The sequence below is a fragment of the Alligator sinensis genome, unplaced genomic scaffold (genome assembly GCF_000455745.1).
Source record: "Alligator sinensis unplaced genomic scaffold, ASM45574v1 scaffold612_2, whole genome shotgun sequence".
In the NCBI taxonomy this organism is placed as follows: Eukaryota; Metazoa; Chordata; order Crocodylia; family Alligatoridae; genus Alligator; species Alligator sinensis.
The window spans coordinates 1,994,383-2,011,901 of record NW_005842085.1 but is presented as its reverse complement, the minus strand read 5'-3'; the positions used below and the strand labels follow the sequence as shown (position 1 = coordinate 2,011,901).

General features: G+C 42.1%; 1 protein-coding gene across 1 annotated transcript in view; it reads right to left on the bottom strand.

The window, feature by feature from the left end:
• Positions 1-17,519, bottom strand: part of RP1 (RP1, axonemal microtubule associated) — a 306,042-nt gene that overhangs the window by 197,392 nt on the left and 91,131 nt on the right. The window contains exons 17-19 of the mRNA XM_025204493.1: positions 16,889-17,020; positions 2,636-2,838; positions 1,711-1,797 (exon numbers count right to left, since the gene is read on the bottom strand). Of these exons, the coding sequence (XP_025060278.1) occupies positions 1,711-1,797; positions 2,636-2,838; positions 16,889-17,020 (422 nt within the window). The remainder of the gene's footprint in view (positions 1-1,710; positions 1,798-2,635; positions 2,839-16,888; positions 17,021-17,519) is intronic.

The following is a 17,519-nucleotide window of genomic DNA, read 5'->3' as shown; positions in this document are numbered from 1 at the left end:
TTTCTTTGTTTCTGATGCTGTTTTGAAAGACTATGCTGTGAAAAAGTTTTATAACCTAAATTATGAAAATAGATCCTTGCACTCAACTTCTAAGAACACATTCTGGGGACAGAATAACTACTTTAAATTGGTCATTCATCAAAATGTTAATTTATTTTATTTAAATAATATTTATTTAAAAGAAAAAAAAAACCTTTTTTGTTCCAACATGAAATACTCTTACAACAGCCATTTTAATCTCTAATCGAATGTACAGACAACTTCAAAGGTGGATTGACATAGTTCCCCCTGCTGATTCACAATAAAAGCAAAAATTAGCTACATTGCCAGGAAACACAGTATTCAAGCTATTTTTTTCCCGGCATGAAGGAAATGGTTGGAGGACTGGGAAACATGACTTAAGAGGAGAGGCTGAGGAAACTGGACTTAATCAGTTTGAAGAAACCAGAGAAGACTGAGGGGTGTAAATAACAGTCTTCAACTACCTGAAGAGACTATTCTCAGTAGTGGCAGATAACAGAACAACGAGCAATGATCTCAAGTTGCAGCAAGGGAAGTATAGGTTAGATACTAGGAAAAACTTTCTGATGAGAAGGGTAAAAAAGCACTAGAACAGGCTATCCAGAGAGGTTGTAAAATCTGCATCCTTAGAGGTTTTTAAGAGCTGGGTAGATAAAGCCTTGGCTGGGAAGATATAGGTGGGAATGGTCCTGCTTTGAGCAGGGTGTTGGACGTGGTGACCTCCTGAAGTCTCTTCCAACCCTACTTTTCTATGATACTGTGAAATTCTTCAAATTCCAGGGACACCTGGACTAAGATGTTTTAGAAATGTTCTGCAACTAACAGGATGGAAAATGGGATTCTTGAAATCATTTCAGCACAACTGAAATGTTTAAACCTCTGCTCAGGTTTTATATTGCAAATGTTAAGACCTTTGAGCTAATGTCAAAATCTGTCATCATTGTTTGATTCAGGTTGCAAGATTCAGATTTGGCAAGATGAAATAATAGAGCAAAAATGATGTGTGTGTTCCACAGGTACAAATTTCTTATGTAGAATTTGGAAGAAATACCGCATGACGGACCTGTACTAACGTGAATTTATTCTGCCTAACCTGTCCCAATGTCAATCAGCAAAATAGCACAGAATGATATAATTTAGTAGCTTTGCAACATCTTTTTTTCTAAGATTGGCAATATTGTGAGCAAGGATGTGCCCAGTCTACCCCAGCTTATTCATAACCAACTCCCATCTGTTCAATGCTTCTGGCCCCATAAATACCATGGCCTTCTACAACCAGTTTCTAGAGTTAGTCTCAGAGCATTTGATAAAACAGACTGAACAAATTAAGTTAAAATTTAAGTTTTTAGAAAACAAAATTTGGCAGTAGGTAACAGTGCTGTGAAATTGACATAAAGGAACCATAAGGTTTAAAAATGAAAAAAATATTCAAATTGCTAAATTTAGGAGACTTTAAACCACTGTTTGTCTCAATTCTCTCACTGTAAAATGTGGGTGAGGAAAACATTTATTTCTGCTTCTAAACAGTGTTAATAAAAATTGCTAGATATGTATAATAAAACATTTTATTTGTCATCTAACAGACCACATGGTATTTCTAGGATTTCCAAAGACATGTAAAGACAGTGCTTTAATTCACAAAACTGACTAAGCTGAGGACCAAACATAAAATTAGCAAAAAATTCTTACCTTTTGCAACTTCCATTCTGGTTGTTTACTTGTTCCATCATGCCCTATCCTTATCTTGTAGATATTCCCAATATTTTTTATTTCAACCTGATTTAAAAAAGAGTACAACCTCATATAACTACGAATAAAGCATGAAAGCTCTATAATTAAGATTTCTCTAGGTTAAAGATGGTTTCAGCAATGCCATGTCTTGAGTACTGTAGCCAATTCATGACTAAAAATAGTCTTACAAAGCTTCCACTCACTTTGGATGAGAAGCTTCTTGGTGGTAACAGTAGGATTACATATACAAAAGTGACAGGCAAAGGTACACACCTATCTGTGTGTATGCAATGCTAATTCTTCCCTAACTTCCTTGAAAACTGGTAGTAGTTGCATGTACAAGGACAGGCATGACACAGACTGTATTTTGGCAGACAGACCCTTTTAAACTACATCTTTTCAAGAGATGGCCATCAAATTACCAGTACGTTGTGCATTATTGTACATTATTTGGGAAGCATCTAGATTATTGCCTTAGTAGTAACAACCAAACAGTACCTATTTTATAGTCATATTTATAAAAATACAAGCAAGAATAACTTCATTGCTAAATATCCTGTAGATGATCTACAACTTTGATTAGGTAAGATCTGTGCAGAAGTCAGTGGTTTCTAAAGCTAGTTTCAAACCAACTGTCTAAAACTAATTAGTTTAAGAATGCAGTTTACTCCTCTAGTTGCCCCAGCTTGTCTAAGATATGAGAGGAAAGGGTATTTCCTCTGCTGCTTACTAAATACATTTAGCTTATTTAATGCAGACTTCATGGACATTAGATACAGATTTATTTTATGCAGTAAACATAAGGGGAAAATGTTTTTCACATGACAGGATTATTTCTGCAGAGGTATACAGTAAAATAATGTTCTTCACTTTCATTATCTACCTGAAATTCATCCTCCTGCCTGGGAAGAAACAGCTGCTCTCTATTCTGCTTGCCAAGAGTTATTGGTCCAACTATGCCTTTGTCTCCGTATATCCACGAAGTGATGTTTGCTTGAGTTCCTGCATTTCCTGTCAACACTGACACTTTCCATTCATTGTCTGAAGGAAGGGGACATTTGCTACCTTGGGTATTTCTCTTTTCCTCTGTGAAATACAGAACATCAGTGGGAGGTCAAAATCCACAAGAAACTGACCGTCTCTTATAACATCAGCACATGAGGATAATGTAACAGAAAGACACCTGAATTTTTCTTTCTACTAAGTGAGGAAGCCTAAAAAGAGTGATGTTTGTTTCATGCTACACCATATTTACTTGAATATAAGATGAGGTTTTTTTCCCCCTCAATAAGCATCGAGAAAAAAGCCCCTCTTATATTCACATAGGAAGTGGAGAGGGAACCAGGCAGCTGCTGCAGCAGTAAGTTTAATCCTGAGCCTAGGTAGATGCCAGAATCAGACCCACAGGAGCCTCCTGCCCCACCTCTCCACTTCCCCTCTGCAGCTTCTGTGCCCCCCACCTCCTTGCCTCCCCCTTACTGTCAGGTGCAGCTCAGCTCTGGCTCAGGCTGGGGTTTCCCCTGGACTTGGAGCATGTGAAAACTTTTTCCCCTGCCCAGCTAAACAGCAGTGCAGACACTGCTGCACTACCTGCCCTGACAATCAGCAGCACCAACATGGCTGCATGGCCAAGCAAGGAATGAGCTTCCCTATACTGTACCCTGGGATGGAGAAGCCTAAGTTGGGGGGGAGGAGGGGGGAAGCAGAGACTGGAGGAATGTGGGGAGAGGCAGAGGCTGTGGAAAGCTGGAGATGGGAGTGCAGGTGGCAGGAAGGTGGTAGGGGGAAGAAGTAAGTAGGACAGAGGACAAGGGGACCGGTTGGGGGGAGGTGAAGGGGAGGATTTAAAGGCAGCCCTCTAATACTTAGATTCTATACCTGGAAAATTATAACAAATGTATACATTTTCCATACATAAAAACTAATTATTGGGGGGGGGGGTCTTATATCCAGGGTCATCCTGTGTTTGAGTAAATATGGTAGTTAACTTAAATAGTTCAGCTTCAGCTAAGTGGAAAAGGATGTGTACCTCTAATGTGTGCTAGCCTTCCTATCCTTACTCATAGATAATTGAAGTATCGTATTATACAATGAAGCTACCAGCTTCTAAAACCTTTAAAATACCTACAGGGTAGTAAGGGATTGGAAAATAAAACCATGGAGAGCTGAGAGAGATGGTATAATTGAAAGCACTTTTCATTCCATTAAAATATGTGCTTTCTTGGATGAGGGTCATACCTTGATAGAATCACCAATGCCTGAAAACAGAAACCAATTAAAGTTCAAAACAAAAAATGACTCTGGATTTTAAGGGGCAGACTGGCTTTATACTTCTTAAAATGAGCCCAAGCACCCATTTTCTTTTTTACCTTGCAAACAAAATAAGACAGTAAAAAGTGTAAAGACTGTATTGTAACAAGTTACAACAAACACAATTCACCACAGGTCACCGGCAAGGTTAAACCTATAACCATCAGCACCAAAGTACAGCTAGTTGGGCTAATGGGAGTAATCATTAGCTTTTGGGAACAGTAAATTGTTAAACCCTGGGCCAGATCTTATTCCAATACTTAGACACCTCCATGACTACAGGTGATCCTATTCTGCCCTACTCAAGTCCCTGAAAAACAATACAAAAAGTGAATTAATGCTTCTTCAGGAATTTGAGCAAGGTAGAACAGGATAGCACCTAGAAACTTAGGGTGCAGGCAGAAGTGTAGCTCCCAGCTGTAACTCAGAATGATTTCTGCAAAGTGCTCTGAGTTATAACGTTACCCCAGACCAAACAGAATTTCACTGTTAGGTCCCATTCTGAAAACAGCAACAGGCTGGGAGCTCCACAGACACAAGTTATAAAAGATGCAACATTTTGAAATAGTCTTTATCTGATACCTCATGCAATGAGGGGTCAGATTTTTACCCAATTGACCCTTTTTGAAGCTGTCTGCAGCCTTGCACTTGCATTTGGTCACAGCTATAAACAGTTTTCTGTGGTCAGACTGGGTGAAAATTGTCACTTCTATCTGGACCCTTAGATGCCTAATAAGGCCAGATTCTGTTCCACCTATTTGTATTAGCCTCTCACAAGGAACACAGCACAGAAAATTTCACAAGCTTATAAGGTAACCACATATCATTTTAGAGAAGACACAATTCACTGAAAGAAATGCTACTTTTAATTTTCCACCAATCTGAAGAGATAAAGAAAGATGTGAGGATCTTAGATGAAAAACCTGGAGGTAAAGCATGAATAAGTGGACTCTCTGTGCTTTGTTATGTTACATTTAACAAGTGCTATATTTAGATCATAGTAAGCCTTAGTATGACATGGGAAGTTTTCTGAACAGTTGTATGTTAATGCTTACTACTATCTAAATATAGATCATAGTACCTCACTGGAGCCTTTTGTTTTTGACCTTAAGTCCACTTCCTTTTTTCTTGTAAGCAGATTAAAAGAGAACAAAAATTGAGCAATGTGCATGAAAGAAATCTGCAAAATCTCTGGAATTCAAAGTGAATCCATCTTCTTGTAAATTTTTGTTAGTGTCATTACAAAAGTCTGAAGACTTAGTGATATACAAGACTCTGAATCCTCTGGATTTGCTTCTTATGAAACTTTCATGAGCAATAAATTCCACATTACATTGAAATGTCTGTGAAATAAAGTGAATAATTGAAAAGATTGCTCAGTTCAACATTGTGAAACAGTGTCTTGATTTTCTCTTGTAATTTCAGCAAATATTACTTTTACGTTATTGGTAGCTACTTTTATAAAAAGAAGAGGTAATCAAGGAAAGTTATATAGCCAGTTGTATCAACTGAAGGTTTTACTAATATCTAAAAATATCTGAGAACTAAATACAATATGCTCTGTTGGAGAATGCTTACAAAGGATTACAGGATCCAAATACACTAAAGTTCACTTAGGTATCCAAGTATTTTGTTTTTTTATATTAAGTCCACTTCCTCTCGTTTGTTAAACATAAGATTAAAAGAAAACAAAAATCAAGTGGTGTGCATGAGAAAAATCCACAAAAGAGTCTCTCTTAATAGATTCAATCATACAAGTAAGCCAGCTGATTCAGACAACTAAAACACTCCATCTACACTGGCAACCAGTAACAGAGATTCCTGCACCACTTCAGAGCCCCAGTGAAGCCTAAAGGAATCTCTTACAAAAAATTGATCCAGGATCTTTACATGGACAAAATTTCAACTGAAATCAATGGGAATTTTGCCTTAGTAAAGACTCTAGAACGTGGTCCATACATTGTCAGATATTTGCAGCAATATTTGGCTAATTACACGATCTACTTATTAACTAAACATATTTTACTGTAAGATGTCGCTATAGAAAGAGTAAATGTCACAAGGAATATTCTTTTTACAGTATTTTCAGCTAAGATCGGAAGCAAGATATTCAAAATTATATACCAACACAACGTCTTCGGCTGCATACACACATTCAAATAATCTGGGTGAATTCTTCTGTGTGTTCTTCTGATAGATAAATTGACATGGAGACAAATGTACATTCAAATGACGAGGACCTGAAGAGTGGAGGGCTTACAGTGCTGACACTGCAGCCAACCAGGGGAACTGTGTAGACATCTCAGCATGCTCTGCAGGTTCCCTTAGGCTGCCTGGTGACAGATGACAACAGTGCGTAGGAAAGCCCTGATTAGCTGACCCAGAGTGCCCATGGTCAGCCTGTGTTTCCCTGTAACATGATGTGGGGCTTGTGAAGGGGGTGTGTTTTGCTCCCTGATGGAACAGCAAAGTCCAGCATGTGACACATTGTCTCGCTGGGGCAGGAGATGCTGGAGGGCAATGTTCTTTTCCGACAGCAGCCATTGCATGTACAGACATTCACTCTCCTAGAAGAAACTCTGCTGCGAGTGATTTAACCCTGGTTGTTCCTAGGTTATTTTTCCCCTGGAGTGGCCATTTTTACCCCAAGAGAAAAAGCCTGAACATCTGTAAACTTGTGGTTTCTCCTGGGAAATCAGTGACTCTTCCAAGAGAAACTGAATACATCTGTACAAGGCCTATATTTCACACCAAAAGACTCACTTTGAACAAGCTAAATTTTGGGTATTTATCTAAATCAAAACTTCATAATATAGTCTTGATTGTGATTATGAAACTAATAAAATATTTGTTTTGGTACAATGTGGACTGTTGATGAAAGTGAATATTTATAGTCAAGCTCTTATAGATAAGAGAGAAAAGACGGACTTTCCATTGCACCTATAGGGTGCATCCAGATGAGCACAGACATTTGGTTCCCTGGGAACAAGTAGCAGTGGAGCACCTTGCAGCGCAGCTACTTGTCCCCAGGGAATGCCTCTCCCACACATGCTTTGGCGCACAGCAAGTTACCCTGGGAGCAATATGGGAGGCTGGTCCAGCACTGGACTGGCCCCAGCAGCCTTACCTGGGGTCCTGGAGGCCTCCCAGTGCTGCAGCAATGGCAATCCTGCTGGTCAGATCCTGGCCAGCAGCCACAGCACAGCTCCAGGAGGCCCAGCTGTGCTTTTCATCAGTGTGTGCTGCCTGAGCATATGCCTGAGCATAGTTTTATAGTTGGTAAGGTTGGAAGGACCTGAGCAGATCATCAAGTCCAACCCACTGCCATGGCAGGAAAAAGTACTGGGGTCAAATGACCCCGGCAAGGTGTTCATCTAACCTCCTCTTAAAGACCCCCAGGGTAGGAGCCAGCACCACTTCGCTTAGAAGTTCGTTCCAGATCGTAGCCACCCTGACTGTGAAGTAGTGCCTCCTGATGTCTAGTCTGAATCTACCCTCTGCTAGCTTGTGACCATTATTTCTAGTCACTCCTGGTAGTGCTTGGGGGAACAGGGACTCCCTCAGTACCTGCTGGTCCTCTCTGACTAGTTTGTAACAGGCAACTAGATCCCCCCTCAGCCTTCTCTTGTGGAGGCTGAACAGGTTCAGGTCCCTCAGCCTCTCCTCATAGGGCCTGCCCTGCTGCCCCCTGATCATGCAGGTGGCCCTCCTCTGGACCCTCTCAATGCTGTTCACATCCCTCCTGAAGTGCGGTGCCCAGAACTGGACGCAGTACTCCAACTGCAGCCTGACCAATGTCGCATAGAGGAGGAGGATCACCTCTTTGGGCCTGCTTGAGATGCATCTGTGGATGCATGACAAGGTGTGGTTGGCCTTCCTGACCGCATCCCCACACTGCTGGCCTATGTTCATTTTGGCATCAATAATGATTCCAAGATCCTTTTCTGCCTCTGCACTGACAAGAAAGGAGTTCCCCAGCCTGTAGGTATGCTGCTAGTTCTTCCTCCCCAGGTGCAGCACCCTGCAATTGTCAGTATTGAAACCCATCCTGTTCTCATCTGCCCACCCCTGTAACCTGTCTAGGTCCGATTGCAGCCTATTCCTCCTTTCTAGCGTGCCTACATCCCCCCACATCTTAGTGTCATCAGAAAATTTGAACAGGGTGCTTTTTACCCTCTCGTCCAAGTCACTGATGAAGATGTTGAACAGTGTGGGCCTGAGGACCAAGCCCTGGGGGACCCCACTGCCCACATCCCTCCAGGTCAAAAATGACCCATCCACCACCACTCTCTGGGTGCGGCCCTCCAGCCAGTTAGCGACCCATTTGACTGTGTAGGTGTTGATACCACATTCCCCTAGTTTTTTAATGAGAATGGGGTGAGACACAGTGTCAAAGGCCTTCCTAAAGTCCAGAAAGACTATGTCCACTGCTACCCCTGCATCTAAGGATTTTGTAACCTGGTCATAGAAGGTGACCAGGCTGGTCTGACAGGACCTGCCTCTAATCAACCCATGTTGATTGCCCCTAAGCATAACCTCCCCTGCTGGCCCCTCGTGGACATGCGCAAGGATAATTCTCTCAAAAAGCTTACCCAGGATCGAGGTAAGATTAACTGGCCTATAGTTTTCTGGGTCCTCCTTCCTCCCTTTTTTAAAAATGGGGGCCACATTGGAGCGCTCATAAAGCCGTGCCAGGAGTCCCGCAATGACCTCAGCTAATTCCCTCAGCACTCTGGGGTGGAGATCATCAGGACAAGCTGATTTAAATATGTCCAGCCCCTCCAGAAGTTCCCTGACTGGATCCTCACTGACCCTAGGCCTGGGTGCGCATGAGCTGCTCCATTTTTTTTTCGTGCAGGTTTTTTTTGACTCCTGGATATCCAGGGGTCAAAAAAAACCTGCAGAAAAAAAAATGGAGCAGTGCACGCACAAGCAGCAAGCCCTTACAGTGTGGAAAACAGACTGGGACCAGACTGTACAGTATGTGGTGCTCCAGACATGTTTGCAGTGCCACATATTGCATGGCTGGACTCATCTGGACATGTCCACAAAGGCTACCAGAGTACGCATGTTGCCAGGGCAAATGTAAGATTTTGAAAAGGAGGGTGCAGATCTGTGGTGCATCATCACATATAACAGCATACATTTTTGTTCAGACAGAAATAAATTAGAAGCTTTAGGGAAGGAGAAACAAATATAAGTTATTAAAATATGCATTAATTTGCTATATTATATATAAAAGACAACAAACTAGGCAAAATAATCAAAACATGGCAAATCTTTATTTCTGTTGTCATTATAATAAAATATTTCAGATTCATAAAATAATCCTGACTGAATCCAATGCTTCACTGAAAGTTATTTCCACACCAGAGTTGATATTCACCTGAGGTAATGTTTTTAGCTAGAGTTAATAACAGTCTGCAGGGCTGTGAAATAGGAGATACATTGCCAGGCACATGTAACAGACATCAGAATTGTAGAAGAAAAGCTAGCTTGATTAGTGAAACATCAAGACCATTAAAAAAAGAGAGCGGGTCATTAACACCTATGGAATGGAGAATTTATTGGAATCAGGTAGATTATAATGAGCCATGAAGTCAAGGTAACTTCTTCACTACTATGTGAATAGAAATGCTGCTGCTGCTGCCAGGCAGTTGGTTCTAAATTTCAGGTGGACCAGGAATCAAAGCAGAGGGAAGCGGGAGAGGAAGGGGAGGACTGTGACCAATTGCACCATTGTACCCCCCTTCGGTGTTGATGCTAAGAAACTGTTTCCGAAGCACAGGAGAAGACATTGCCCCTGCCCTTAAAATAATGACTGCCATGTTCTAATATGCAGACTGCAGTGTTGCTCATCTCACATTATAAATGGTTCTTTTGGAGGAATGTAAATCAGTGGCATTGGTTTGTTACAACCTAAAAATATTCCGGCCTGAAAAGAGGATTTGATGGTTACCCTGGATTAGTCATGATTCTTTTTACACTTCAGGATACTGTGATGTAAAACCATTGTGACAAACATTCATTCTTATGGCTAGAACAGGGACTTTTGCATGACTGGAAGACAGAGAAAAAATTATTCAGACTTTTTCATAAAATCTTTCCACCTGTGCTTTCACTTATGGTAAATCTAGAACAAAAATGAGGGCAATCCAATTCCAAATGATGCTATGTTGGGTCAGGGTCATGTCAAAGTTGAAGTTAACTGAATGGAAACCACTCTCTAATGAGAAGCCTATTCAAAAATCAGAAAAATGTTCTCTCTCATTATTTCCAAAGAAAATTAAATAGAAGTCAGATGCTTATCTCCAAAGTAAAACAAGAATTCTTGCCTCTCTTTAAAAAAAAAAAAAAAAAAATGATTGTGGGTGATGTCTTTTATTGGACCAACTACATGGCTGGGATGGACAGAGACAAGTTTCAGGTATCACAGTACCCTCCCTTGGGCCTCTGGGAGAGATTTTCTGAATGATGAATCCATTCTCATGCTCTTCTTTCAAAAGGTGTTTGATAAATTTCCTTTCATCATGAGAACTGTGAGGTCAGGCAGGGAGTGATTTTTCTATGAAAAATATTCTTCTACCAGTGTTCGAGTGTCTTTGTCCTTTGTCTTTTTTTGGTGATCAATCATTATAGTGCATAGTTTTTGTTTCATGTCTCCCTCATAGTTGCCATGAGGGCATTTGGTGCACTGGATGAGGTATACCACTTTCTCAAATAGAGATACATGTATGATCCATGGATTTTGATCATTCTTATAGCTTTTTGTGGGGAGTGTTGATTGCTGTGGCAACAGAAGTGAGTTAACAGGTCAGGTATTTATCATTAAGATGGGGCTTAAAAGAAATTCATTAGCCTATTGAACCCTAGGGGCATCTAAACACATGATGGACCTCTGTTCCAACATGTACTAATTAGCATGTGTCAGAGCAAACTTGATCAATCATGTCTTCTGCAAGTCTAATAATTAGCATGCTCCAGCACCCTCTGTGTCATATGTATTAATTTTCCCTGAGTTTCAAAATGGTGGTGGGAGTGCTTTAACTAAAGGTCACCAAACAAGCTTTAGCTAAAGCACCCACACCATCATTTTGAAGCACAGAACGAGGAATACACGTGACGCTGTGGCTCAAGCCACTCTAATTAAAGTGCTCCCCCCTCACCCCAGAGCATGTGTATAGCATGTGTATAGACACTCTAAATTCCAGTGACTTAACAGAGACAATGACTTAATGGTCCATGAAATGACTTCAGGATTGATAATCTTTGCACTTCACAGATGATAATGATCCTCCATTATCAGGTTTTTACTGCATCTCTCCTGTCTGTTGGCTACCTGATAACTGCTCTTATATTCTGTTTTTATTTATGTGGGATTTTACACACTTTTGTTCCATCTACTACTTAGCTCAACTGTGTCTACTTTTTCCCCAAAGTCCTGAGGAAGGGGTTTTGTGATATCCAAAAGCTTGCCTCTGTCTATCCCAGCCATGTAGTTAGTTCAATACAAGATAATCACCCACAAGAATTCTTGCATAATTTCTGGACCATCACAGCAATACCATCACTTTAACACCATTAAAAAAGAATGATTAAGGAGGATAAGATGTGTGTGGAACAGTCTGAAGGATAGAATAAACCTCTAAGGCAATGACTCTCAACTTTTTTCACCTCTCATTTTACTCAAGGTACCCATCAGAAAATGCCAGCTCTTAGCTTTCAATCATATTTTGACTATGAAAAAATAATAGGGCAATTCTTCTGTTGCAAAGAACTCAGAAACACTGCAACAGGTCAGAATATTTTCACTTCGATCCTTCCAGTCAAGAGCAAGGGCCCAGGCAGGAGCAAGTGCACCCTGCAGATCAACTCCTGGCTGTGCAGGTGTTGTTGCCAGCAGGGCTTTGGCTTCTTGTACCATGGGATGTTCTTCTGAAAAGTAGGTCTGCCGGGAAGAAATGGGATCCACCTGATGAAGAGAGGGAAGAGGGTCTTTGCAGACAGACACACTAACATGGTGTGGCGGGCTTTAAACTAGGTTTTCCAGGGGAGAGACCAAAGCTGTGAGGTAAGTGGGGAAGCGAGTGACCTGGAGAAAGAGCAAGCAGGAGGGGGTTAAGTGGGGAGGTGCTCTCATACTTCCTGAGAAATCAGGGCAATCAACTAGTTACCGTAGGTGCCTGTACACAAATTCACGAAGCCTGGGAAACAAGCAGGAAGAATTGGAAGTCCTTGCACAGTCGTGGAACTATGACATCATTGGAATAACAGAAGCTTCATGGGATAGCTCACATGACTAGAGCAGTGTCATGGATGGATACAAACTGTTCAGGAAGGACAGGCAGGGGAGAAGAGGAGAAGGAGTTGCACTTTATGTAAAAGAGCCATATAATTGCTCAGAGCTCCAGTACGAAACTGGAGATAGGCCTCTTGAGAGTCTCTTGATTAGGGTCAGAGGGAAAGCAACAAGAGTGATGTCATGGTAGGAGTCTACTATAGACCACTAAACCAGGAGGAAGTGGTGGGTGAGGCTTTCTTCAAGGAGCTAGCAGAAGTTTCTGATCACAGGCTCTGGTTCTCATGCAGGATTTCAATCACCTTGACATCTGCTGGGAGGGCAATACAGCAGTGCAGGAAGTTTTTGGAGAGTATTGGGGACAAATTCCGGGTGCAAGTGCTGGAGTGGCCCACTAAGGGCTGTGCTCTTCTTGACCTGCTGCTCAGAAACAGGGAGGATTGATGGGGAATGTAGTGGCTGGCAACTTGGGAAGCAGTTACCAGGAGATGATTGAGTTCAGGATCCTGAGAAAGGAAGGATGGAGAGCTGCAGAGTAAGGACCCTGGACTTCAGAAAAGCAGACTCTGACTCACTTAGGGAACTCATGGGCAGAATCCCCTGGGAAGCCAGTCTGAGGGGGAGAGGAATCAAGGAGAGCTGGCTGTAATTTAAAGAAGCCTTATTGAGAGTGCAGGAACAAACCATCCCAATGTACAGGAAGACTAGCAAGTATGGCAGAAAACTAGCTTGACTTAGCAGGGAACTCTTCAGTAAATGAAGTCACAAAAAGGAAACTTGGATAAATAACTAAGGAAAAATATAAGAACATTGCTCAGGCATGCAGGGATGAAGTCAGGATGGCCAAAGCACAATTGGAGTTGCAGCTAGCAAGGGATGTGAAGGGTAACAAAAAGGGTTTCTACAAGTAGGTCGGTAGCAAGAGGAGGATCAGGGAAACTGCAGGTCCCTTACTGAATGAAGGAGACAACCTTGTGACAGAGGATGCAGAAAACACTGAAGTGCTCAATGCCTTTTTTGCCTCAGTCTTCATAGGTAAGGTCAATTCCAAGGCTACTGGCACCATGCAGCACTGTTTGGGGAGGAGGTGAGCAGCCAACAGTGGCAAAAGAACAGGTTAGGAACTACTTAGGAGAGCTGGACATATACAAGTCCATGGGGCTGGATGGGATGCACCCAAGGGTGCTGAGGAAGTTGGCTGAGGTGATTACAGAGCCACTGGCCATCATCTTTGAAAACTCATGGCAATCAGGAGAGGAGGTCCAAGATGATTGGAAAAGGGCAAACATAGTGCCCATATTTAAGAAAGGGAAAAAGGTGGATCCAGGAAACTACAGACCAGTCAGCCTCACCTCAGTCCCTGAAAAAATCATGGAGCAGATCTTCAAGGAATCCATTTCTAAGCACTTGGAGGAGAGGAAGGCATTTAGGAACAGTCAGCATGGATCACCAAGGACAGTCATGCCTGACCAACCTGATTGCCTTCTATGTTGAGATAACTGGCTCTGTGGATGTGGGGAGACTGGTGCATGTGGTGTACCTTGATTTTAGCAAGGCTTTTGACACAGTCTTCCACAACATTCTCACAAGCAAGCTAAGGAAGTATGGGCTGGTTGAACGGACTGTAAGGTGGATAGAAAACCGGCCTGGAAAAATCAGGCTCAGGGTAGCAATCAATGGCTCAATGTCTAGTTGGCAGCCGGTATTGAGTGCTCCAGGGGTAGGTCCTGGGGCCAGTTTTGTTCCATGTCTTCATCAACAACCTGGAAGATGGCATAGAGTGCACCCTCATCAAGTTTGCAGATGACACCAAGTTGTGGGGAATGTTATATATGCTGCAAGGTAGGGCTAGGATTCAGAGTAACCTAGACAAATTGGAGGATTAGGCCACAAGAAATTTCATGAGGTTCAACAAGGACAAATGCAAAGTCCTGCATTTAGGACAGAACAATCCCATGCACCAGTACATGCTGGGGGCTGACTGGATGGACAGCAGCTCTGCAGAAAAGGGGGTTACAGTGAACAATAAGCTGAACATGAGCCAGCAGTGTGCCCTTGTTGCCAAGAAGGCTAATGACATACTGGGCTGCATTGGTAGGTGTGTTGCCAGTAGGTCAAGGAAAGTGATTATTCCCCTCAATTCTACACTGGTGAGGACACAACTGGAGTACTGTGTTCAGTTTTGGGCCCACCACTATAGAAAGGACGTGGACAAATTGGAGAGAGTCCAGTGGAGGGCAACAAAAATGGCAAGGGGACTGGGGCACATGACTTATGAGGACAGGCTGAGGGAACTGGGCTTATTTAGTCTAGAGAAGAGAAGACTGAGGTGGGATTTAATAGCAGCCTTCAACTACCTGAAGGGGAGGGTTCAAAAGAGGATGGAGCTAGACTGTTCTCAGTGGTAGCAGATGACAGAACAAGGAGCAATGGCATCAAGCTGCAGCAAGGGAAGTTTAGATTAGATATTAGGAAGAATTTTCTCACTAGGAGAGTAGTAAAACCCTGGAACAGGTTACCTAAAGAGGTGGTACAATCTCCATCCTTGGAGGTTTTCAAGGCTAGGCTTTGGTTGTGATGATCTAGTTGGGAATGGTCATGCTTTGAGCAGGAAGTTGGAACAGATAACCTCCTGAGGTCCTTTCCAACTACTGCTGACATATAGGGGTTGTATGTGGGTGTATGTGCACCCCCTGAGCTTGGTGGTACACTCCCTGCAAAAAGTGCTGCCGACACTGCCGGTGGCGCCTCTGGGCAGTCGCCACTTGCTGCAACACCCCCCACACCCGCCAGCGGCATCTGCGGGCAGTTCCTGATCACCGCTGGCCACTCTTGATGTTGTCAGCAGCACCTGTGGGTGGCCACCGACTGCTGGTTGGTGGTTGCCACCCCCCAACCTGATGCTGATACCACCGTGACCACCTGCAGGAGCTCCCTACTTGCTGCCGCCATGCCCATGCTGCTGACACCGCTGCCACTGCCTGCAGGAGGTAGCTGTGTTCCCCCCGCCTCTGGTGGCACGTGGCATTCATGCTTCCAACCCTAATTTTCTATGATTCTACCTATTAGAAATTTGTGGGTTTATCTTCTAAGTCATGTGTAGGTCATTGCACGGGATCCCACAACGCACTTAAAAAGATCGTACAGCACCCTGGTTGAGAATCACTTCTATGGGGTTCAAGTGATCAGTGATAAGTTATAAACCCCAATTACTCACAGGGTTACATGCAGTCATGTAGTCTGATCAGTATCAATGACCCCTCTTTCACTATTCCATATTTGTTTCTTTACAAGCAATAATAAGGTGATTTTAGAAATATACAATAGAAAAGAATGGAGAAATATCTAGGTACCTGTGAGACCTCATAGGCCTCCGGTAATTTCCTAGAAAGCAGAAACAAACAACAACAGAAATCCTCCAACACTTTAAAGTGCTACCAGTGAGTAAACTGCAGAACCTTGCCCTGCAGTGTCAGACAGGTGGCCTGGACAATTTATAGGGCAAGATGTTTTCAGTGTGTATGGTAAGTGCCCAGCTGGGTAGGCAGCCTAAAAAACTCAGTTACAGAATCAACATCATCCTTCTGTGTATGTTAACCAGAAGGGTTAGAATCAAAATATGTAGACTGAAAATCTCCCATGAGCCTCCAAAAGTCTCCAAATTCAGGAAGGTTTTAAAAGATTCCATACTGAAGAATTATTGAATATTTTCTATTTGTTTTGCATGAACATAAAAAGAGGCCATAAAAAGAGGCCATAAGTACTACTTTTCATGAAGACTTCAAATAAAGTGCTAAAAACTGTACCTAATGTTTATGGTAGGTAACTCTGTAAAATGACCCTTTTTCCCAACCTTATAGACTTTTTGCTTCTTTTTAAATACATTTGATGTATGTTGTTGCCTCAGGTTTTAGATTCAACACATTGTGCCAATTACTGAAAGCCCTTGACCCATTTGGAAAACTTGCATATGGCATGATAATGCCATATGAGAAGACATCTACCTGATCAGCAATTAAAAGAAGCTCTATTGAGCTGAGAGCAGGAGCACTGCTACCATAAGGACAACTGAGCGACTCTCAAATAACAATAATTAAAAGTAATAATGTGTACCTCCTCTTTGGAGCCACCCTTCAGTTAGTTAAAGGCTGCTATCAAACCCCCTCTTAGCCTTCTCTTGTCCAGACTAAATAAACCCAGTTTCCTCAGTCTTTCCTCAGAAGTCATGTGCCCCAGTCCCTGAACTATTTCCATTGTCCTCTGCTGGACTCCAAATAATTACAGAGATAGCTAGTTAGCTCATTTAATCAAAATCCATGAAATTAGTTACAGACCAGGTCTAAGCAATACAGTAAACTTCTTTGCTTTTCTAGAAGTTAAACAACCTGTTAACAGTAGTTTGCATCCACGCTGAATAACATAAGAGTCTAAAAGAGCCATTCATCTTCTTCCCTGAAGTATGCTACTGCAAAGATTTGCCAAAGGCACATACAGGACAGTGCAGCAGGTAGGTTTTTTAAAACTTACGTGAGGGTGGAGAAGGTGATGGGCTGCGAGCCACAGGCTTCTGGGCTCTTGCAACTGGGTGTTCAGATTCTCTGAACCGTCCTTCTTGTTTGCTGAGTGTTGCAGACGTTCCCATAGGCTTTTCCCTGCCAACTAAAACAACATTTAAAGTATGTCACCATTGCAAAAAATAATTTACTTTTCCAACTTAAAAGCTTGTGTATGTTCAATGACAAATACTAATAATAGGTCTTACAATTGTCCAACTTACAATATATACCAGAATCTTTTCTCTGTGCATCAAATAGCTGCAAGAAATGGGCTTTTGTTGCTAGCCGCAGGCCACAAAAAAATTAAAAGATGGCATGCCAATAAAAATCCATTTACTGTTTTGAAAAAAATCTAAGTAACAATTTAACATTGATGTCTGAATCAAATGACTCGTTCAAATGTAGTTTTCTTGAAGATAAGCTCCTCTATCTCCCCCTCCTGATGTTTTCTTTCTTAAAAAGGAGACTGTCTGGGATGCCTTTCAAATGAAACTGTCAGTAGCCATTACTGAACCATGAAATAGCAAAAAGACAAATCTTAGATGCTTTCATAGACCACATTAGCTCCTTTTTCCTTTTTTTTTTTTTTTTTATTTATTAAC